The sequence below is a fragment of the Lathyrus oleraceus genome, chromosome 7 (genome assembly GCF_024323335.1).
Source record: "Lathyrus oleraceus cultivar Zhongwan6 chromosome 7, CAAS_Psat_ZW6_1.0, whole genome shotgun sequence".
NCBI lineage: Eukaryota > Viridiplantae > Streptophyta > Magnoliopsida > Fabales > Fabaceae > Lathyrus > Lathyrus oleraceus.
Window position 1 is genome coordinate 33,562,904 of NC_066585.1, and position 25,560 is coordinate 33,588,463.

General features: G+C 32.0%; 3 protein-coding genes across 6 annotated transcripts; all 3 read right to left on the minus strand.

The window, feature by feature from the left end:
• Positions 1–1,984: 1,984 nt before the first annotated feature.
• LOC127106959 (vacuolar protein sorting-associated protein 32 homolog 1) lies at positions 1,985–5,378 on the minus strand. Its single transcript, XM_051044255.1, has 6 exons — positions 5,054–5,378; positions 4,874–4,973; positions 4,513–4,598; positions 3,192–3,283; positions 2,867–2,981; positions 1,985–2,716 (listed from the first exon to the last, which is right to left on the minus strand). Exons 1-6 carry the CDS (start codon positions 5,123–5,125, stop codon positions 2,525–2,527), a joined length of 657 nt encoding a protein of 218 aa, XP_050900212.1. The 5' UTR covers positions 5,126–5,378; the 3' UTR covers positions 1,985–2,524.
• Positions 5,379–9,593: 4,215 nt separating this feature from the next.
• Positions 9,594–14,243, minus strand: LOC127105297 (uncharacterized). Of its 4 annotated transcripts, none has more exons than XM_051042464.1 (7): positions 14,045–14,243; positions 13,855–13,911; positions 13,227–13,310; positions 12,928–12,982; positions 12,336–12,471; positions 10,092–10,172; positions 9,594–9,999 (listed from the first exon to the last, which is right to left on the minus strand). In XM_051042464.1, exons 1-7 carry the CDS (start codon positions 14,099–14,101, stop codon positions 9,900–9,902), a joined length of 570 nt encoding a protein of 189 aa, XP_050898421.1. In that variant the 5' UTR covers positions 14,102–14,243; the 3' UTR covers positions 9,594–9,899. The 4 variants fall into 4 exon arrangements, with proteins under 4 accessions (XP_050898421.1, XP_050898420.1, XP_050898419.1 ...); XM_051042463.1 differs by having other exon boundaries at positions 10,092–10,142; positions 13,855–13,916; positions 14,045–14,239; XM_051042462.1 differs by having other exon boundaries at positions 13,855–13,916; positions 14,045–14,239.
• Positions 14,244–15,790: 1,547 nt separating this feature from the next.
• On the minus strand, positions 15,791–17,186 carry LOC127101369 (60S ribosomal protein L31). Its single transcript, XM_051038757.1, has 3 exons — positions 17,026–17,186; positions 16,821–16,919; positions 15,791–16,159 (listed from the first exon to the last, which is right to left on the minus strand). The coding sequence occupies exons 2-3, from the start codon at positions 16,904–16,906 to the stop codon at positions 15,880–15,882; spliced, it is 366 nt and encodes a 121-aa protein (XP_050894714.1). The 5' UTR covers positions 16,907–16,919; positions 17,026–17,186; the 3' UTR covers positions 15,791–15,879.
• Between the last annotated feature and the right edge of the window lie 8,374 nt (positions 17,187–25,560).

Sequence of the window (25,560 nt, forward strand, 5' to 3'; positions counted from 1 at the left end):
TTGAACAACGTTAATCTAAGAACAACTTAAGTGAAAACCCTACTTTACAGTACAAATGTTAAGTCACATTTGAATCTCAAATCTTGTTATACATTTACGTCACTAGAACTTAACGTTTTTTTTTTAACAGAATTTAACGATTATCATAATACTTGATTGTTTTTATTTAATCTATATATATATATATATATATATATATATATATATATATATATATATATATATATATATATATATATATATATATATATATATATATATATATATATATATATTTTAAAATCTAATAAATTTACTATCTTAAGATTAAAAAGAAATGAATGGATAATAAAATTATTATAAAAAAAATATTGGTCGAAACATAGGTAGGATGAGTAAGATACTAGCATCTCCCGTCATCGTTCCCGTAATTAAAAATCGAGTTTTCTCTAACCTCACCCCCGATTAAATCGATTTTTCCGTTAAATTCAAGGAGAAGCAGCCGGATCCGGTGAGAGTCTAATTTATTTGCCATGTCTATTCTACATTGAAAGGATTATCCCTAACATTTAAAATTTGAAATAGTTTCTGCTGGTGGGTATAAAATACCTAACAATGAAAAACATAGACCAAATAAGAATGAGTTCATTGAAGATGATTTTCTTCCACTAAAACCACAACATATCCAATTAAAGAAAGTTTTAGAAAATGAGATTGAGAAACACAAATAGATAGAGAACAATGCCCTTTAAGAAAAGGGGAAATGACACACCTCATGTATAGCAACTTTTCTTCTCCTTCTTCTCATGTCACTTTTCTTCTTTTCATGTCACTTTTGATGATTGGTGTTTTCATTCTAACTTAGAAAAAATTTAAAAATTTAACTAAAGAAACTAAACTTATAAAAGAAATTGTGCACATACTTCTGCAAAAAAAAAACATGAAAAAAATTACAAAAGAGGAAAAAGACTAAAAGATAATTTGCACAACTAAATTGAAAAAAATATATAAAACCCATATTGAAGCAGGATCGGTCCAATCATATCGGAAGGTCAGGAATTGAAGCAGGATCGGTCCAATCATATCGGAAGCTCCGTTATAATTATAAAAATGGGCTAAATATCTTTTTAAAATACAATTATAATAATTAAAAAAATATATCAAAAATATAATTATTTATTAATTAAAGAAGGTCAGGAATTGAAGCAGGATCGATCCAATCATATCGGAAGCTCCGTTATAATTATAAAAATGGGCTAAATATCTTTTTAAAATACAATTATAATAATTAAAAAAATATATCAAAAATATAATTATTTATTAATTAAAAATAAATTAAATTATAATTATTTTGAGTTTTGATAAATCTCGACTTTTGTATGTATTATTTTTTTAATAATATTTTATTTATTTTTATTAATATTTATGAAAAAAATTTCAAAATTTCAAAATTTGAAGCCCTCTAATACTTGGGGCCAGCACATGCTGCAATTACAAAGCGCACAGGGCCGGCCTTGAATTGAAGTGATGAGCTTTCATGTCGATGACTTCAATATCGCGTTCAAAATTTGAGATCCTACAAGTAGGGAGGAAACAGAGGGAAGAGATAAAATAGACAAGACGGGAGAAGAAAAAAAATTGTGATATTAGTTTAGAAAAGGAGTGTTTATCCTTAAGAAAGAAAAAGTTAAGGCTGATAATTAATATATATATATATATATATATATATATATATATATATATATATATATATATATATATATATATATATATATATAAAATTATTTTTTCATATATAAATAAGGTAGGAGCAATGTAACTATGTTATATATTATATTTCCATCTAATATATATCTGCAACAATCACATTGATTTAAATTTAGTGGTTGCAATTGACAAAATGCAGATAACTCAGAGAGAGAATCAATTTCCTTTCTAATATTAATGAATATACCAGTTAATTTAATTTTTTAATTGTATAAAAATTTTAAAAAAAATTATAATCTACATTAACTAGTATATTTCACAATGGCAAAAGTGTAATGCACTGTTTTCAACTTTGTTAAAAACGTGTAAGAACTTTTTGAAGGGTGGTTCAATTTTTATCACATATATATACACATCATGTATGCTCAATAATTTCACTAAATATAAGTTGTGAGGTTGGGCAGAATTCTCCATGTCAACAAATCTTTTTAGAGTTTGCCTACTATGCACATCAATGCTTGCAAAGTTCTGGTTTTAATCAAACACAATAGCAAAATTGTTAAGAACTGTATAAAATTAGATAGTAATTGTCTTAAATCTAGACTGCAACTAATTGTGCTGAGTCGGCACATGTTAGTTACACTATATAAACTCACTTGGTGAGTTCTTGTAACCGACTTTCAGTCAATGAAACAAATCAAAACAGAATAGCAAAATGAAGTATCTCTGGCTCTCTTGCTTTTCTTCCCCTTCCCCGATTCCTCCCTTTCTAATGCAGCCAACACAGGTTAAGGCATTCATTGAATAAATAGTGTGGCGGGCGAGAAATGAAACCTGCTCATAGTGTCATCTCGGCCTGCAAAGCTGCCAATTCATCCTCCTCCGGAGTGGGCTTAGCATGCGCCGGCTGTGTAGGTTGCCGCCCAGCTGGGACATGTACATGTGCTGCTGGAGCTGTAGTTGCAGGCTGAAGAAGCTGTTCTTCCAACTCAGCACCCTCTAGCTCTTCAAGTTCTGCTTCCAGTTCATCCTGAAATGGAAATAAATTCAGTATGTTGCCTCGGTATGTCAATGTTGAATAATGATTCAATCTGAAATAATAAAAATATTGATGCAATAAAAAATAAAAATTCATCTTCAGCATAGAGTAAATAACCAAAATAACAGTTGAGAAGATGACCTCGTCAAAGTCCGCAGCTGCACCAATTGGAGCTGACAATATTTCCTGAATCTGTTTCATGTTCTCTGTTTGTTCATTTATCTCATCCATGGTTTTGTCAACGTCATTTATATTACTGGAAAAAAATTGCAACTCAACAATGTAACAACTAGCAATCGATTCAGAGCAACAGCATGAAATAGTATCAGCTAAATGCATGAAGAGAATTTTCCATATCACAATATACAGTACTTCTCAGGTTTTGAAAAGGTAGTAAAAACATAGAAGAGTATATCAACAATGAAAGAACAGAAAATTGATAAGTACTGCTGCTACTGCTACGTACATTCCTTTTTGCACTGCCTTCATAGCAGATGCTCCAGTTCTCAAAGCATCAATTGTTTCTGTAGTTGCCTTGGCTCCTTCCAACATTATCATCTGCAACACATATTCAAGCATAAAATTAAAACGATATTAAAAAAAAAAAGAATCATGTTGCTTTTAGCGGGTTAAATCAACCCTTGAAAACAGGTAAAATAATGGATGAACTGATCAAGACTCATGAACAAGTCAACGAATGATTGAACTGGTGCATCTTTTGTAATTTTTCTAAAAATTGTTTGACAATGGTTATTTGGTTTCCAATATATAACAACTAGGTTCTCTTTAAATTTTACTAATGTGAGACAAATAAGTATTTATAAAACACTAAATGATGACGAGTTTCACTTATTTATTCGACTAATATGAAACTAGTGCATATTGGAGAATCATGCAAATATAATTCAGAACAGCTAAATGGCATTTAGTTGCAAGTGCACGACATTTATTTTCCTTTCTTCTCACAAACTTGTGATGTCCATCTCATGTTGAACTAGTATTGTCAACGGATAGTGGTCCATGGCGGAGAACCAAAATCCTGCCATATCGGCCACTTTGTGGCGCCGTTATAGTGAATTATGGCGGAAAAACCCGCCATAGCAGCCATGGCGCCGCTATTTGATAACACTGCGCTGAACAACACACTTGTAACACTTCTATTCTAATTCCTATTGATGTGCTAAATCACAATTTAAGTATACTAGCATGTATTTCTATATAGAGAAGAGGAATGCTCATGGTGTAATTGGTGACAGAAAATTCCGTTCAACCTTCTATCTATCAATAAAATATTTAAACAATAAAACATTCTTGGTATAATATTCAAACAACAGCAATTAAATTGGTATAAAACAATTGTTTTCACCATTCTACCTATCAATTAAATATTCAAACAATGGGATTGCATGAACTAATTTCATTCCAACAACAACAATCAAGCCTTATCCCGCTAAGTGGGGTAAGTTATTTCATTCCATTCCACTTAATTTTATCTTATTCTACTTCATTTCATTCTCCATTATCGAAACATATCCTAAGCCTTACTTTTTAAGGGTCAACTAACTAGTTTGGTTTTGAAAACAATAGTTGCAACTACTACATAGAAACTTGCATTAAGTGTTGCCGGTGGCAGATGGCGGCTTGGAGACGCCGTAACAGCAGATTATGGTGAAAAAACACACAATATCTACCTATATATACCATTGCGTCGAGCCCAAAACCGCCACTGATATCCACCACAGCTCTGCCATGCGCTATATTTGGTAACACTGGTTGCATTTCCGCACCTGATCATGAATTCGCAATTGAAAATTTCCAAGCTGCTCTATTTGTTGTTCATATAGCCTCTTCCTCTTCAAACATTGTATCGCCGCTACAAGAACCAAAAATTCAAAAAAAAAACGTCATAATATGTCAATATATCATTGATCCGCGAACCAGCTTCAAGAGTATTGTTCTAAAAACGGTCTGTAACCACGAAAATGGCCGCGACAAAACAGTTTCAGCAAATGCCGATACCGATATTACCGTTTTTATATTAATGAATAAATTGTGATTAATTCACAAAGCGGGCCGCATGCAGTGTCGCGACACTTATACCGACCGAAATCACTAAAGTAAAACGCAACCCGCGCTGTTGTGACATACCCCTTTTATTCTTTGCTGTAGTGAATTCTTTGGCTTTTTCAACTTCTGCTGCAGCCTTTTTAACGAGAACATTCTCCTTTTTCTCTAGCATATCAAGCGTCTACACGATCCAAGAAACAAAAAGCGAATGAGTATGAAGATTGAAAAACGGTATGAAGAGAGAAATGGATGCAATGTTACCTGATTTAACTTGTTTACAGTGGTTACAGTAGTTGGTTGTTTTTTATGTTTTCCAAAAATTCGGGTAAACATGGTGGATTATTAGAAGAGGTTGTGGCTCTGAAAATTGAAGATCAGAATGTGAAAAGAGGAACGATTGAGTGCAGAGAGAAAGAAATCTGGTTGATAATTTAGGGTTTGGAGTAAAGAGAGTGAAAGATTGATTGATTGATAAAGGTTTAAGAGGAAACCTTCTTGATTTTAGGAGTCGGTTAAGCTTTTAAGCGTGAGTATAGCTTATGGCCCGCTATATAGTTTTTTTTATGAAATTATGTTTCCTCTCCATTTAGTAAATTTGTGTTGAAACTACGGTTCATTCAAATTAAAATTAAAGTTAATCATCAATTTCGAACATTCCTCCTATCAGGGGTGTGACATTTGAAGAATATTTGGTAATATTCACTGCTTGATATCTCATTGTTTCCGATGAGCATAATAAATTCATTTTATTTTTATGTTTGATATCACAATTATTTCTTGTTTGATATCATATCTATTGTTTCCTTGATATCATTTATTTCATATTTTTCACTATTTTTATTTTAGTAGACTAAGGTTTCAGGCATGTTTAGCTACCACTAGTGTGAACACGTCCTATTAGGACTCATTCGGATGGTGCTATCCGGATATCATACATGATTACTTTATCACATATGTTCGAGATTTTAGTAGATTAGTGTTTTGATTTTGTTTAATTGGCTACTGATGTTGTTCGTTGATGTTTTGGTTATAGAAAAATGGATGACAAACAACTGCAATACATGCATGGTCGAATATCTATACATGCTTTAATATTCAAGGAGAAATCTAAATCTTCTCGTGTAGTTGTATGATCATCTAATAATGTTAATGGTTCGTCGTCCCATGGTCATAGATCTTAGTCTCATGTTGATGCACATGTTATTGTCGTGCATGCTCATGTCATACATGTTCCTGAAATACATGCTCTCATCGGACCTCCTCATGTTTGCACCTGCTATTTCCTCACCTCAAGGTTTTCCTTGAGGCCTAAAGAATATGTAATTACTCCTTTTATATGCAATCCATGTCGTTGCTCACATGTGGGAATGAGAGGTAGATCAAATATTTATGTATGTTTTTAAACATTTGTTTTATGATAGTTATACTAATTGAACTATCCTACATTGATGTATTAATATTTGCACTTTCGTGAGACATTAAAGTGTATTAACCATGGTAGAAAGATACCAAATAGTGTATTAACCATGGTAGAAAGATACCAAATCTACTGCAGACAGATGAACCATGGTTTTAAGAAGTATTAGAAGCATCTTGGTCGAATGGCTTTTGTAGGATAAGATATGGTTACATTGAGAGTTATCTTTTGTCGACCTTTGTTGATACATGGCACTCTGAGACATCTTCATTTCATTTTTCAATTGGTGAGATAAGTATCACTATGGATGATGCATCCTCTATATTCCAATCACATGCATATTGTTTGATCACAATCCAATTCAAAGAGTAAATGCATTAGAACTTATGGTGAGACAGTTAAATCGGGTAAGGCCCAAATGAAGATTGTAGATACCAAAAAGCACATGCCAAGTTTTCATTTATAAAGGAAAACTATGAAGACCATTTTATTGTCTTTGTTAATCATGCTAGTGATGATGCACATGTCGTTTATCATAGACAATATGCATTGAAGACATATTTTTTGTTTTTTGTTGGCACAATCATATTTGTGGACAAAATGTGACTTATGTTCAAGTTTATTTTATTGTCTTTCAACATATTGTGTTACATTTATAAGGCATGTGTAACATTATCATCTTTTTCACATTTCAAATAAGAAAAGCCAACAAAATAAGTCATGTCTATAGAAATAACATCAACAATTTCAAGAAGAGGAAGTTTGTATTGTTGATCTTATATGCTGCATCAATTATTAATACACTAGGAGATATGTTAAACAACTTGATGGATTCAAGATGCACCGAAAATATATCTCGAACAGACTTTTCATCCTCACACACTTTTGATATATATATATATATATATATATATATATATATATATATATATATATATATATATATATATATATATATATATATATATATATATATATATATATATTTATGTTTATCCAATAGTTTAAACAAATGTTGTATTTCAGTTTTGTGATCCCTAATCACCTTGTTATTTCATTCTCAGACATTATAAACTTACTTAATATTTAAGATACTTTTGGACATTTTTCATTTTAAATTTGTGATTGTTTTTTAGGATGAACCAAGTTCATTGTCATCTCATAAATAAGTTTTTCTCTTAAAAATCTAAACGAATGGTAATCACATGACCAACTAACTTACGACTCAATCCATGATTATGTAGACCGCAATGTTGGGCGTAAGTGTGGATGGTTAAAGTCTCACATTGCCTATTAATGATTGAAATGTTGGATAATTATGAGAGAGATGACTCATTTATCTAACACCTTAAGATTTTTGGTTGATATGTGGCGTCTCCCTCTCTTGTGATCCTGGAGCATTAGTCTTGTTAGTGCTTCCAACTCTCCCAGACTCCCCCAACACGCAAAACCTAGTAAATATCCAAGTATTTGAATGTCATTCATAATGAAAAAGATAAACAAACCAGATTATTCAATAATCATAAATTATCCACATGTACATTACATGTAATTTTAGACAGTTATGGTATTTATGATGTCAAAATACAATTGAATTGTGTTTCCAAACGAAATTATTGAAGATTCGGAGAATTTTTTAGCGGGTTTAAGTGAAAATAGTATGTGATCATGAGTGAAAGGGTTGTAAAAGTTTATATGCAAAAATGTGATTGTTCAGATGCTATTATCCGGAGTATGCACTTTGTGTCCAAGAGTTACAGTTTGAACACCTAAATTTGATTTACAAAGCCATTCCAAATAAATGATTTGCTGCTCAAAGAATTGTGTGTGAAGAGGATGCCCTTCATCTATCTTAACTTAGTTTTGATAAAATAGAAAGTTTATCAATAAAGAAAGATCAAAGAATTGTATTCAAGAGGAAGCGAAGATCAAAATTATTATATCTTAGAATTCAAGCCATGTTGAAAAATTATTTAAAGTTGTATTCATAATTTGTATTTGTTCACCAAGTGTGCGATAACATTATCTGTAAGGAAAGTGGTTATACTTTCTAGAGGTGTTTGCAAATAAGAAATTGTGTTCTTTTTGTTTGTGGAGAAAGATCATTTGAATTGGTTTGATTCAAACTCCATCATAGGTTTGGTATTTATGTTAGAAGACTGTAAGATAGGTCTTGGTGTAAGACTTGTACAAAGATCTAATATAGTGAAATCTCTTATGGATGGAATATGAGATAGACGTATACATCCTTGTGTCATTTATTATTTACTGCACTTTATTTTTCTCGCCTTATCATTTCTCTGACTATCATATCTTCTGAAAAAATAATAGGAACCATAATATCATCTAAAAATGAGAAAAAATCTTAAAACCTAATTCACTTCCCTCTTAGGTTGCACTTTATACTTATTATTTGCATCAGAGCAGGTTAAGATAACTTGTTCATCGATCCAGAAAGATGACTTCCGCTAATCATGTTTTAAGAGATGGTGGCAGTAACAATAAATCTTCACGTTTCTTCGATGAATATTATAACTTCTGTAAAATTCGCATGTAAACAAATCTAGAAACACAGGGAGAAGAAATATGGAATTTTGTTGAAAACTGTTCATACGTTCCAAAGAAGTTCTTCATCAATAATGTAGAACAAGAAAAAGTAAAAGACTATTGGAATGAAGATGACAAGAATAAAGTGTTATTTGACAAAAAAGGCAAAGAACATTCTTCAACTAGCCCTAGATACCCTAGACATGGATGAATTCTTTATAGAGGTAAAAAGATCTAAATTAAACACTTTATTACAAAAATATGAAATATTTAGAATGCAATCTAGTGAATCAATTCTTGATTTGTAAAAGAGATTCACTCGCTTAACAAATCACTTGTTGACTCTTGAAAAATCTTCTACAAATGATGAATTGAATCTCAAGGTTCTTAGATATTTAACAAAGACATGGTAACCAAGGGTGACTGAAATATTAAAAAAGAAAAGTTTTTCTAAAATGTTTTTTCCATCATTGTTTGGTAAATTACAAGAACATGAGATAAAATTTGAAAGATTAGAGATGCATAAAGAGAATGAAAAGAACTCCAAAACTATTTCCCTAAAGACTAAAAACAAAAACTATGATAGTAATCAAGACAATGAATCTCAATCCTCTAGTGATGAAGATTATTCTCTAGTCAAGAAGTTTGAAATGTTCTTTAAGAAGGAAAGAACAAAAGAAAAGAGTTAGAAAGAAGCACAAAAAAGAAAATTTTATTGTTTTGAATATGACAAAAGATTATATGTCAAAAGTGAATACACTACACTTAAAAAGAAGAAAAAAATTCAAAATCAAAAAAGAAAAAAAAAAGCCAAAAACAAAACAAAAAAAAGGTACGTGGCATACAAACATTCAATTTTTTATATCAAAATACACCAAATTGATACAAGTTGTACTAACGTAAGAAAATATACATTTTATATCAACGGGCATAAACTGCTCAATCCTAAAGTTACAAAACATAAAACTGCAAAGGTTTTCTATCTCCAAAAATTTTATGTCATGTCATTTCTCTATTTCCCTGTTCCTTGCTAATGCAGGCTAATGGCATTCCATGTGATAAATAAAAGGAATATACATTTTAGTTTATGTGGCCATTCTGCTCCAAAATGCTTCTATCAACACCACAATCACAGTATCAATTCTAGTTTGCTTTGTAGGCATACATATATCCATGAAGCTTTTTAACTTCTTCGGATGACTCGGTTAGTAAGTGATCGACGTAGAGACAGATAGTAGAAGCACTGAAGCAGAATAACAGAACAATGAATACATCTATTTAGTTACTGTTTACAAAACAAACAAAAACAGGCTGCGAAATCGAATTATGGCTTACCTAAGAGGCCCAAGTGGCAGCCATATGATATCCCAACGGAACTTTGCCAACCTACACAGTAAAAGATGACAAAAAAAACACCTGAAATAGGAGGTACAGACAGAAGAAAACACAACTGAAGAGTGTGCTGAAAGAGCACTACAGTATGGCAAACTATTATTTTATCCTTTATACCACTATTTTTTTGTAGAAGAATTTGTGCATTCTTCTATCATCTACTTTTCATTTTTTAGAAATGATTTTGCCGTGTTTAGTATCAAAAGTAGAATTGACTATGACCTCCAAAATTGATCGTACTTGAAACTAAGATTAGACGTGAATTTCATTTTGAAATGTATTATTTAACTCACTTTTGCATAAATGTATTCAAACATAAATGACGGTTAATAAAAATCAATTTTAAGTAATGTTGGAATTTCCGCCCCTAGTCGCCTAAATTGCGGCACTTGGTTTGCCTTCATTGCAACCTCCAACATATTTATTGTATTGGGTCTGAAGGGGTGAATTTAGTCTCACATTGCTTAAAAATATGACATGCGTTGTGTTTATAAGTGGGGGTAATCCTCACCCTATAGACATGTTCCTTGCTATGATTTAAGTTCGATGATAGACCACTTAACACTAAATCTATCTTGATAATTTGACCAATATTTTTTCTATCTACCTTTATCTTTTAGGCTTTGTTTAGGAGTTTAGAGGAGAAGAGAGGGGAGGGTTTTGAAAAAAAAAAGGGAAGAATTGGATGAAAAAAATGAAGGGATTTTGGTAAGAGAAGGGTTTGGGGTTTGGAGTGTTTTGGAGGACTTTGATAATCTATGTTGTTATAATATTCTAAAAAAAAAATTAAAAATATGGTAACGATAAACTTTTATTTATCATTCTATACAAAATCATTCTTTCAAAAAAAAATGTTAAAAACTTTCTCTATATTTTCTTTAAATTTTCTTTTTCCGAAGTCCTCCCTCCTTCCCCTCCACTCCTAACTCGCAAACAAAGCCTAACTAACAGAATATCATTTGTCTCGTCAACCCTTCTTACCAGTTCTCTAGGAGTCTCGTCCACATATGGCCAAACTCCAACCACCTAAAATAAGACCTCAGCTATTTTCTCTACAATGATAGCTATCTCAACTTTTTCTCAAATGATTTCGTTCCTACTTTTGTCCCTTCAACCATTTATTCACCATAACATTCTCTTCTCTGCAGCAACAACCATAGCATACCCTCTTGATAGCTTTTTTCTTATTCAATATTTAATTGCATACAACATTGCAGGTCATATAAATCGTGGTTTTTAGATTCAAATCTTGAAACAAAAAACTTATTTTTCAATTTGTGAATCGAATCTTATGAATTGTAAGATACATTATCAATTATAAAAATGACATTTTTAAGCATAGACAAGTGACATAGCAACATTATAAGTTGATGATATGCCATATACAAACCCCAAAATTAATGAAGACTTAAGTTATGAATGAAATTACAAAAGAAAAGTTGATGACTGCACCAAGTTTTAGTAGTGATTCATTAGAATGAATCCAGATTTATCATGGTGAATCAGGATTCAGTATGAGATTTATATCCAAAATAGATACACTATGGATTCATATCAATTAAGCTTAGTTTCATATGAAATCTAGATATGAATTGCAATGTATTGTAGATACTAACAACACATGATATAAAGTGTTAAAATTTCTCGAGTATTATTTTATTTCAATGTTCCATCCATCCCGCTTGGATCCTATGGTTAACATACCCATTGATTTCCTCGTCATTAATAATGATATGAACACATGTTTCTTAAAACATGAGGCTTGTCGTCTTATATGTTCTTCAAATTTCACCTCCAAGTTAATATTTGCATGCCAAGATGGTGTAAATCCATTCAAAAACTCCAACATTGGTGTAATGTAAGCGAAAACATATTTATCAAAATGATTAAAGTCATATATGAGAAATAACTTCTATTCAATGTTAAAAACATAAAGTAGAATTTAAAAGATATATTATATGCAATATGTCACTTGTGAGCATGAAGAGAAAGTTAAAGTGCAAGTCATGCATAGGAAATATGAATTCATAGTTTTTGTTGAACATCTAGAACTAAGACTATATTATCCACAAAAAAAGTGTATACCATGGCATCTGTCTAACATATTCTGTAAGAACATCTAGAACAAGGATGACCCCATGTGGCGTATATAAAATGTATTTGTTGGAACTTATCTAAGAACTTTACCTCGACATGTAGTATAACCAGAAAACTGCCAGAACAGTGCTAATATACCATGAGTACCAGATCCATCTCCTGTGATGCATTGACTCGTGATGCAGTCCTATGATGGCAAATGAGAACGCTAAAACAGCCACCGAATCTGTAGAAATTATACAGTTAACAAAGTGTACAGTGCTAGTCCTCAAAATTTGAAAAGTGAATAGCATATCACATTTCACCATCAATTGTAAATAGCAAATTAATACACGCATAGAAAGATGTCGAGGGTTACAAACTCAAAGTAAAGAGTTTAAAATCCAAAGTTACATACTAAAAGGACGATACAATAAGAATCAAAGAAATGGGCCATGATATAAAAAACCATACATATAAGAAAGTGTACAGCGATAGTCCTCAAAAATTGAAAAGTGAATAGCATATTATATTTCACCCTCAATTGTAAATTGCAAATTAGTACAAGCATAGAGAGAATTGGAGGGGTGCAAACTCAATGTAAAGGGTCTAAAATACAAAATTATATAGCAAAAGGACAATGCAATAAGAATCAAAGAAATAGGCCATTATACAAAATAGGAGGCTGAAAAGAGAAATGAACCTGCACATATAATCATCCATGAGTACATCTCCTTCATGAAGTAAGCATGATGCCGCTGTTCATCAGAAAGCAAAGAATTGCAGCAACAAATTGAGTAAAAGGAGTAAAGACTAAGGTGCTATAAATTTGGAAAGAAAAAAAGAGTATGAATACATAGCATTTCCACACGTGGCCACTTCTAGAGGAACATGATCACAAAATAACTACATAACAACTTATTTTTACACATGAATTATTGTTTCTTTGTCATGAAAAGAGATTTTATAGTTACAACAGAAACTAGAATAGTTGAAGCATACCAGTTCCCATGGAGATGAAACCTGGTGGAAGATGGAGTACAAAAGAAACAGGATGTAACAGATGACTAGAGCCACAAATACATTCTATTAAATAAATAAATAACAAAAAACAAAGTTAGCACGAGTTCAATATCTTATAGATGAAGGAATATACAAATCGGTACTCGAACTTGTACGCTCCTATCAAAATAGTCCCTTAGTTTTGTGAATTAGCAAATAAATCTTTGTTATTGTAAACTATCATTCAAAATGATCACTTTATGAACATTAGGCCTGAGACCTAATAGTATAAAAACATTAAAAACTGACTATTTTGCCAACACTTTATAATTCTATGTTGGTATCTATCAAGCACAACACCGTAAACACGACATCGATCTTGGTATTAATTTGAAAATAAATAAAAAAATTAAATGTGATCATAAATGTCGGTGTCGGTTTCGGACACCGACACAACGTCAGTACTACATAGTTGGGTACTCCATTTGCCAATTCACATAAATTAGGGACTATTTTGACCTATATTTACAATTTCAAATATCAATTTTCATATTCACTCCATAGATTTCAATCAATTTACGAGTAAAAGGAAAAATGTGGTATTGCATGAGAAATTTGTAAAATGTACCCTCCAAAAGCGACTCTGCTGAGCTTGAGTCTTTTCTAAAGAACGAACCAACTCTTCCTGCTCTGTACATCAAAATCTAAATCATTATCAAGTAGAATAACAACATGAACCAATTGAAAAATAGAGAAAAAATTGAATTCATTTGAAGTTTTATGCAATCGAAAATAGATGATAGGGAGAAGAAAAAGACCTTGAGAGTCGAGGGGGCGAGAATCTTCGTCGTGAACCGGAAGAGAGAATTTGCCATCTTCTGAATTCTTCCGCAACTTTCTTGCAAGCTTTTTCATTTTCTAGGTTCTTTATTTCTCCTTAACCCATGCCTACTTTTTCCCTTCGCAAATTTTATTCTTGAAATGAGTTCATTTTAGATACTAAGAGTTTAACTTTCTAATTGTATTCACATGTAAGTAATATTATTGATTGTTTTAGAAAAATAATATTGATTATTTTAAGTAAAATATTATTGATTTTTTTTTGTAAAAATATTGAGAAAATAGGAGATGCGATTAAAGTGTAATAAATTTACGAGGTTTCTTTATACTGTGTTCATTAAACTAACAAATATTACTATTGAATAATTTTAATTTTTAAAATAACATTTAATTATAATATTAGTTTTTTTTTCAATTGTTTTTCATGAATATTTGTTTGAATTTAGATTTTGTTACTTGTAATTGATTATTTCAGATATTAGAATTCACTCTAAACCTTTTCACTTTGTTTTATCTCATTATTGAGTAATTGAGACATTATTTCATGAATACTCTTCAATCACTTGAACAAATGATATCTCATCTAACTAATTAGTTGTTACTATTTCCATTTGTTGGTTGGTTAATTCTTCATCAACAATAGATAAAAGAATCATAAATGCAGTGTGAACTGAATTAGAACAAATATAAAAATAAAAATAAACTTGAATTTTCTTGAGTAGTAGCAATAAAAGTAGTTAACTCATGGAGAATAAAAAAGAGAAACAAATGAAAAAAGAAATATATCAGTAGCCAATCCTCTTCAATAGGATGATCATCCATAGAGCAGTGATAGTTTTTCCAATACTGCGGATCTTTATTGAATGATAGATATGCAAGTCCTATGGTAGCCAATTTACCTAATAAAAATCCAGCAAGACACAAATAATGGCAAATTCTTCAAAAATGATTAAAATGGATTCAAACTCTAATCATAAACAAATTTTAAAAAAAACATGAGTTCAAAATAAATGGACCGTAGTTTTGAAAAGTGCAATAATTAAATTGAAGTTTAAAACTACCTAATCAAAATACTTTAGACTTGAACGAATTCTTCAATGATAATTTGTTAAATTGAAGTTTTAAACCACCTAATCAAAATACTTTAGACTTGAACGAATTCTTCAATGATAATCTGTAACCTTTGTTCGTCTTAAAATACCACAATGTTACCCACACAAAATCATTCTTCGCTGTTTCATGCGTTGTTTATTTTTCAAGTTTGTCTTGATCATCGTATCATATCAGATTCCACTCTATTCAATTGTTATTATATATCACCAATCGAGGCGTACATAAAATTAACGATTATCAACTATCTCCCCAAATCCTATCACATTTGTAAGAATGGGGATTTCTAATGATATATAACCAACCCAGTTTCACAAATTTTACATGGTATTATAAAAAATTTATTGTACTTGAATATTATTTTCCCAAAAATATATATATATATACATTGAAAGTATAATATAGGGCAAGTAGGAAAAAAGTCACATTCACCAACTCACTTTTACTGAAAATGATTTACTTTGGCGACTAAATAAAAAAAATTGTGACAAAAGGTTTATATCTTGTAACAAATCCTAATAAACTCATTTTCTCAGTGAATCCAAGTGCAGAAAAGAAAAGAGTGTGATTCGCATTTGTGATGTTTAATCTTTCTAAGAGAGGCAAACAAAACAGAGAAAGTAAATTAATGTTGTCATAGAACATATCCTCAATGTCTGAACAAAATTAAACTTCAAAATTGCAATAACAAAGCTAAAACACATCAATCTTCATCGTCAATAACCTTTGTGCCCAAACCCTTGAGCTCCTCCTTGGGGATTTCAACAACGGTAACAAGAGAGTAGAGCTCTTCCTTAGCATCCTCGTCATCATTTCTCTTGCGAGCAATTCTTACCCTGATTCTTCTTGGGACACTTCTAATACCCTGGCTCCATATAGCCTTGTTCAACTTGACATCAACACGGACATCATTGGTTCCCATTGCTTTCTGGGCAAACTTCCTTATCTCCTTGATGGCTTTAGGAGCTTTCTTCTTAAATGTGCTGGTTTCAATAACAAGGGAATCAATAACTACTAGAATTTCATGAAGTTAAAACAAACAAACAAACTATATAAACCAGACAGCAGCCTAAAATTTCTTCATGGACACGTGATTTCACACAAGTGTAAAGGTAAAATAATCCATCAAAGTTAAGAGATATACACTTAATTGGATTGCAACAGGGGACGTAAACTCAATTTCAACTGAAGTTTTAATAATCGGTCTGCGATCACAGTCGCAACAAAACAGTTTCAGCAACTGTCATACCAATACCCATTTTCATGTTAAAGAACAAATTGTGATTAATTCACATAGTAACAATTAAAATCAGTATCACAACCCCTGTAGCAACCAAAATTGTGAGTTTTAAGTGACCGCCCTGTTCGTTAATAACTTTTTCAAACACATATATGCTGCGAAAACATTTTACAAAATTACAGAGTTCATACACCTTGCAAAAATAGATTATTTTGCTATATGGCAATATTTAATTGAAAACATTAACCAAACCAATAGTGGAAATTTATGTAGTATCTCATACAGTTAAACAGCATAACTTAGGGATCATTAAAATGCAAAGCAAACGGTATTTTAGGGATCATAAAGGGGGCAAAAGTACTAAAAAGTGTACTCATAAACCCTAAAAATTACAGAAGAATTACCATCCATGGAGGCGTTTATGGAGGTTAATGGTGTACTCTCTGGTAACCACCTCTTCCTTCCTGCCGGCGCCGGTCTTCTCCACCATTTTCACTTCTGACCTAAATTAAACACAAGAATGTTTCATAATTTTCACATGAATGATTCAGGAACATCGATGAGATGAACAAAATGATGGTTAACAAAAGAGAGATGGATAGAACTTACAACGGAGCAAGCGATCCAGATACAGTGAAGGTTCGGAGTGAGGCAGACACAAAAACGGTGAAATGAGATGGAAAATTAGGTTAAATATAAAACCGTGAAACCCTAATATCTAATGGGCCTTGGGGTTCGACTTGGACACATGTTTTTTCTAAAGGCCGGATGTTTTCTTTTTATTTTGCACTCAAGTTCTTTTTTTTTTTAATCTCAACATGTTTTTAATAATAATAATAATAATAATAATAATGTTATTTAACGATTTAATGATTGATTTTTTAAAATTTATTTATGTGTTGATTTATGTTTTTTTTTTTTGAGAACTCGGTAATTTAGGGTCTATTTATCATAAAATATTATAAAAAATTAAAAATGATTTTTAAAATATTAAAAACTAAAAGAAACATAAATTATGAATACAGAATTGTATTTCTCTAAAACATTTTTAACATTGTGAGCATGATTTAAAGAAACATATATTTTTGGTCTAATAATTTTAATATTTCTTTCATATCTTTTATATCAAAGTTATTATACAATTTTTCGGGACATTGATTTGGAGCTTATTTAAGGTCTTATAAAAACTTGTCTTGCTTATAGATTTTATTTTCTTATCCATGAACAACAAAAACATTAAATAGATTTCTTTTTCCAAGTTAACATTCAAAAAAGGAGTTTTGACACCGATTTGGTTTACCTCTAAATTATGAATAACAATTAGTAACCTGAGTACCATATTGATATTATCCTTGAGATTGGTTGAAAAGGTATCAAAGAAATCTATATTATTTCTTTGTCTAAAATCTTTATATTTCTCAATAGTTTTATCGAAGAAATCTATATTATTTCTTTGTCTAAAATCTTTATATTTCTCAATAGTTTCATCGGAATTTTCAAAATTTATTTACAACCTATTGGTTTATAGCTACGAGGAAAGTCTATAGATCTTGCTAGATTTTTAAAAATCTATTTCAGTCATTTATTGGTTTTTCGCTATAAGTTTGCATCCAAATAAGTCAAAGCTTCTAGGTGGTTTTTAGGATCCTCTTATAATGTATAGATGGTGTAATGGATTCCAAAACTCTTGTTCTTTTACTTTTTTGAAATTTTCTTTCTTCTTGATCGTTGTTTTTATTGCTACATATCATATGGATGTAACTTGTTATGGTGCCCCAATTACTTCACTGCCTATCGCCTACGCACGAGCAAAACGACCATAAGAAATCATCGCGCGAAACCCCCTTGCCTCTAGAAATCCGCTCTTACCTTTACCGATTGCGTCATCTTCATTCGCAGTCGCATCGTCGGAGTCGGAGTCGTGACCACGGATATCCCTTTTCTCCATCTTTTTGTATTTATTTTCTTTTTAGTTTTCTATCGGCCCTAGGCCCGTTTAAGTTTTATACATAAAACCTAAAATTCTTTTGCACCCCCTGAATTTTACTTACTTTATCTATTTTATTTAGTATAGTTAGTTTTAATTTATTTAACTTAATCAATTTATTTTATATAATTTATTTAATTTTAATCCAATTCATTGAAATTACTTAAAATACAAAAAAAACAATAAATATTACGAAATACTAAAAAAATATTGAAAATGATTTTTTTTAAATACAAAAATAGTTTATTTCTTTTCAAATTAAATTCTCCTTAATATATTTCTAATTAAATAAGAAGGAATGAGTGAATGCATATTTAGTTGTTTGCTTGAATAACCGAGGGCTTAGCTCATGCTTCGTCTGAACGATTATTTTCCTTCCACGAATAAACTTTCACAATAAATTTAAATCAATCTCAACTCATTAAATTAACTTTTTATTCTTGTGCATTCAAAATTAACTTTTCATAAACTGGTTGCGACAATCATGTTTTTGTTCTTTAAAGGTTTTATCGATGTTTTCCTTTAAAAATAAAAATTTGGTAGCGACTTTGTAGTTATTTCGAGCATTAGTAGCTTCGGGTAATTTTCGCATTGCGACACCTGCAACATAGGAATTGAGATTTGGAGGATCACTATTGTAAAGAGTTGTAAATGGAGTCATTCTACTGGCATAATGGTGAGACATGTTGTACCAAAATGTAGCAAAGGAAAGAATATGTGTCCATTGGCGAGGTTCTTCACTAACGAAACACGATAAGTATGTTCCAAAGGTAGAGATTAAGGACTTTAATTTAGTCAATAGTTCGAGGATGGCAAGATCAATTAAATTCCAAAGTAGTACATAGAATTTAAAACAACTCCTTCCAAAATTCGCTTAAGAACACTTTGTCTCAACCACTAACAATTATTTTTGGTGTGTCGTGCTAGTATAATGAGTAAGAAAATATATAAAATGAGCATATTTTGTAAGGCAATCAAGGACAACTCATATCACTATTTTGTTAGAAGATAGAGGTAAATTGGTCATAAAGCCCACGGAGATATCTTTCCAAACTCGTTGCGAAGCGGTAAGCAGTTGTAATAGACGCTTAGTTGTTGTACTTGTTATATTGACATGTTGAGAATACTATCTCTTAAAAGTAAAGAATATCAAACCTATAATTAAAAATTTGTTACATGATTGATTTTTTATGTTTTAAAACTAATTGTTTTCCAATAGGATTAGTAGCATAGAATTGTCGATTTGAGTAAACAATGGAAAAAAGGGAACTTACATAAGCATAAATGGCAGCATTGGAATCATTAGGCATACAATACAAGGCATCGACCATAACATTCTCCTTTCCAAATTTGGAATGGATCTCAAAACTATAGTCAATAAGCTTCGTAAATCATTTTTGTTGCTTAGGAGTCTGAATAGTTTGAGTCACTAAATTATTTAGGCTTTTATCAACAATGTAAATATGAAATGCATTTCCTAATAGATATTGACGTCATTTTTTAACTGCTTTCATGATTACAAATAATTCCCTCATATAAGCAGAAAATGGGCATGGTTAATGACACATTTAAGTCCGAAAACCAATTTTAGCAATGTCTTGTTCAGCCAATCGAATTTGATAGTAACCTAACCGTAAATCAATGTTCGAAAAAGAATTGATCTTATGAAAGAATCGATCTTATGAAAGAGGAAACTTCAGTGTAGATATTAGTTAGATGCGTTAGATGAGTTGTAATTATTCCAATTCGGGAAGAATTGATCTTATGAAAGAGATATTTTTTGAATAATTTCTTATTGATGCATTCAACATTTACAATTTAAATATGGATTATAAGATAAGTTACTTCCTATTATTAGGAGAAGAGGGGCATTCTTTCCTGAATTGTTTTATTAACTATATAATAATTAAAATTAACTATTATTTTTAATTTCATATTATTTAACATAATTTGAGTGATGTGTAGGGGCTTGCTAATTCGTCTGGACTTGGATATAATTTTAGAAATTTCAAATTATTTGATATAAGGGAGTTATTTTCTCCACCATAAGTGGTAGAGAAGTATCCTATGGAAATCAGAAAATGTCCATACGAATTCAAAAGTGTATTTTCAAACACACATATTTCACACTAAATACACATGTAAATGAGTCACACTTTTTTTTTGTTATAAATTAGTCTGGAGATGCACCCCCTTATTCATCCTATGTGCACTTCATCCATTCATAACTGAGACGCTTTTATTTTGACATAATTTACTTCGAAGATGCATCTCTGTAGCAAAATACGGATATATACTTCTGTATTCACCCTAGACAGTAAATTTTGACATATTTTTAGAAATGCACTGATGTAATAGACCTTATATTATAATTATATTATCATAATAATCAAGGGTTAGCCATCGAGGATGACCTTACCATTAACTAAGTCCCACGAAATGCACCACAAGCAAATATGGTGAATTAGGGAATAGAAGTAGAACCACCCAGGGTCGAAGTCCCAAGGGTTGAGAAACAAATCCAAGGGAAAAGAGAACCAATGGTAGTGATTGTAAATAGGAACCAAAATGTTGACGAATTTGTACATCAAATTCGACGTGATAATATGACAACATATAATAATCTAGCGGCCATGGTCGAAAGAATCGTGGCGCAAAATGGGGTAGATGTTGGCCTCCACGGGCCAAATTACACATCACCTTTATCTAAGTATGTTCTGCAATTAGAATTACCCGTTAGATGGAAAGTCCCTAAGTTCACTAAATTCTATAGGGACACTAGTGGGTCCATTGTAGAACACGTGGTTAGATACCTAATAAAGGTCGGGGAAATTTCAAATAATGAGAGTCTTAGGATAAAATATCTCCTAAGTTCCATTACAAGGAATGCCTTCACATGGTTCACCATGTTACCAGTGAATTCCATTGATATTTAGACTCGTTTTGAGAGATTGTTCCATGAGCAATTCTACATGGGACAATCGAAGATTGTCCAGCATCAACCAAAAATTTACTGAGTCAGTAGATGATTACCTAAATAGGTTTCGTCTGCTTAAGGCAAAATGTTTTGTGCAAGTGTATGAGCATGAGTTGGTCGAAATGGCCGCTGGAGACCTTGATTACTCTATTAGGAAAAAATCGGATACCCAATACCTGAGAGACATGGCCCAATTGGCGGATAGAGTTCGACAGGTAGAACGTTTGAAGGCTGAGAAATCTAGAGCAAACAAAAACAATAGGAAAGATAGAATAGCTTATGTCGAACTAGGCGATGACGAACCTGAAACGTATGATGATCAGGTGGATTTCGATGAAGGCGAGATTGACCTTGCTGAACTAAAGCAAGGACCACCTTATTCTTGCAAAGTCTTAGCCCCTTCAAATGGGAAGAATCCAGTCGAACCATATAAGAGTGATAGGTTTCCTAAGAAAACTTATACCTTCGACGTCACCAAATGTGACGAAATCTTCGACTTACTTGTCAAATATGGCCAGATGATAGTGTCTTCTGGATCTAAAATGCCTCATCTAGAAGAAAGAAAAAATAGGGGGTTTTGTAAGTATCATAATTTTTTGGGCCATAAAACTTCACAATATTTTATTTTCAAGGATCTTGTGCAAAGTGCTATTAGGGATGGAAGGCTCAAATTTGGAGACAAATTGAAGGATCCAGTGAGGATTGATTTAGACCTTCTTCTGATCGCTGACGCTCACTACATTGAACCATCCATGGTCAACATGGTGGAGATATCTGAAGATTATGTAAAGAATGCTGAAATGGTCGAAGTTGCTGATGACTTCAACCAGGAAGTTGTTGAAGGTTTCACCAACGAGACTACTAAGGGTTTCGTTCAGCAAGTCACAAAAGGTTGTAACAAAGGGATCACTGAGGATCCCCATCAAATGTTCATAACAGAAACCACTGAGGGTTTTGTAACACCTCAAAATTTGCCCTCCTCTCTTGGGACTAGCTTAACATATTGCATATCATTTTTAGGTCATTAGGCATTGCATATTGCATATCATGTGGTTACATTGTGCCAATCATCCTCCTAAGTCTTGGTCAGAAGATAAGAGGTGGAGATGCAAGCCTAGGGTTTTTATTGACTGATCATTGGCCATCTGAGGATTGGGCTATGAATTAGGGTTTCATACTTCTCAAGGAGATGGATCTACATCTTGTTTGAAATGATATATCATCATCATGGTCTTGATATCATCCAAGGGTTTCAGAAGATTGATCAAGATACCTTGAGATTAGGGTTTTGACCACTGGTCAACCCTAATCATCTGCATTGGGCCAATCAGGGCATGGCAAGGAGATGGGGTCTATGATGGATATGGGGATCATCACATGATTATATTGAGCATATTGAGGCTAGGGTTTCATCCTTGAGCCATTTCATCAGAGGATTGGGGCTCAGATTGATTAGTGCATTACCAAATTCATCTATCAGTTGAAAAAGTCGACTGTGGTCAACTGTGCTTGATTTTATGGATTTGGAGGTGGGAGAGAGTTGGATACACTTCATTCATGTTGAAATAAGTTTCATTTGATATGTCAAAGCTCAAGAATGAAGAAAATAAAGTCAGACAAAAAATTGCCAAAAATGGAAAGTGACTTGTAATGGAAGTTTCCAAAAATGGAAAGTTTTTCACCATAAAATTACATGTCCAAAAAAGCTTCAAATGAAAATTTGTTCAACATGGAAGTTGTAGATCTTGTTCTCACCTTTCTAAAAAGTCCAAGAACTTGAAATTCCCATGTATGGTTGGCAAGTTATGGTCCATTCAATTTCAAAAAATGCCTATAATCAAAGTGGCATAACTTTCACATGGAATGTCCAAAATGGATGATCTTTTTATGAGCAAACTCCATTTCACATGTACTTTCATGGTGCATAATCAAAATTCATCAAAAATGGTCAATGCAAAAGGTCAATTTTCAAGTGCACTAATTAAAATCCAAGGGCAAAATGGTCCAACTTGCAAAATAATTGGAATTTTGGAATGGGGGTTTTTGTAACACATCACAAATGCCATTTAGAAGATGTTTGAGCTGTCATGAGCTGTCATGGTTCAATATTTGGCAAGGGCATTTTGGAGCTTTCACTTAAATTTCACATTATGCTAATCCATTTCATTTTTGCTAATTTGGATTAAGAGAGTGATTAAGGTGGAGTATAAATGATTAATTACAACAGAAATGCAAAAAAAAATCACAATTCACAAGGTTTGTAACTAACTTTCCCTCCAAATTCACAAAAACTCCTCAATCTTCATCAAACTTTTTTCACCAAATCTCCATCAAATCTCAACCAAATTGCAAAGTTCTTGTTGATTCGTGTTCCTTGAGCCTTCTTCTCCAACTGTTTCATCAAGATTCATGCTAAAAGCTTCAGATTCGCAACTGTTCATCATGAACTCAACCATGGCAAATTGAGATTTCTCACACGTGGAGCTGTTTTGGATCAAGCTAAGCGTGGCATTCAACTTCCTATACCTCGTGCTCCATCTGTTTTGGAAAATTGTGTGCAAAAGCTTCAAGATCCATGGCTGCCATCACCTTAAGGTTAATTTTCGAATCTCACTATTCTTTGAATTGAGATATGCTTTTTGAAGTTCATTCATTGTAGATCATCATGATGTGCGTGGTTTTTGATTTGGTGAACTATAGAGAAAGTTATCATGATTTGAAGTTTGATGTGCTTAACTTTAATTGATCGATCCCTTCGCTACAGTGAGAGTTAGGAGAAATCGTTAGCATATTTATGATCTAGGTTGAGAGACGGTTCCAACGGTACCTCATTTGTCCATTTTCGTTGAGATTCGCTCATGGCCAATTCTGGACTTGAAGAACATGAACACGCTGAAGAACGAGCAAGAATCTGGAAAAAAACTCGTTGTTGATCCGCTTCAGCGCTTGGCATTTTAAATTTCGTGTTTGCCTCCAAAAACTGTCCATTCGCAAGCTGACACCGCATTAATGCTAGACTACGTCGTTTTTGGCTTGGCTGGGAATATTACAAGTATGCCACTCGCTGGATAATTAATTAATTAATTCATATTACACATTAAATAATTATTTAATAATTAATCAAACTTCAAAAAATCCAAACAAATTCATTTTTAATCCAAATTTAGTGGGAGTTTTTTTGTTAGGTTCCAAATTTTCTCTAGTTTTTTATAGGTATGATGACTCAAGTTGTGCTTGGAGAATTTTTGACTTTGCCTATTGATCTTTGACTTGTGTGCCTTTTGTGTATGTTTCACCATATCCTTCATGAAATGCTCATACTTCCAAAGAAATGAATGAAAATTTTTGTGCTTATTCTGGACATGTTGATGGTGATTTTCATGTAGAGTTTGTGATTTTTGGATACTTGGTTGATTAGATATGATTTTTTGATTAGAGGTGTGACAATTTGTGTCACACCAAGATAGGTCAACTTCATGATTTTATTTGCCTGACCTAGAGATGTTGAATTGCTCCAATTTTTTGCATGAATGAACATTGATATGTCAAGATAACATGTGATTTTTGATGGAATTTTTGGTTGCATTTTCTAATTGATTGATAATTTTCTTCTCTGTGTGCTCATTTGGTAACCTTGTGTGACACATGATTGTATTTTGTTTGTGAAATTCTCATATGGTATTGGATGAAGATGAAATTTGACATGAGCATTCTAGACACACTATAGGACATCATGGTTTTGATCCCATTCATTTCTAATATGTGTTCACTGTTTTATGAATTATTGAAATGGATGCTTGTTTGAATGCCTTGAATTGGCTTGTATAAATGTGTCTGGACTTCTTGATTTTTATTGACCAACTTTATTTTGTCCAATTGAGCTGAAAATTGACATGCTATACCTTGAATGTGTCCTGTTTAGGTGTGAATTTTTGTGGAATTAATTGAATTGATTTGGTATGCTTTTGAGTGAGATAGTTCTGTTTGGTCTTTTGGTGTTGCAAATTGCATGATTGATGTTAAATTGTGCACAAAATGATAATGGTGAATGATATGAGCATGGGACCAATTGCATTTGCTTTCGAATTGTTTTAATGTGATTTTGGTTGAAAATCACTTGCTGTTTAGAATTTTTTATCCCTTTTGGACCCTAGGCTTGGCCTAGTGGTCTTGTTTCTCA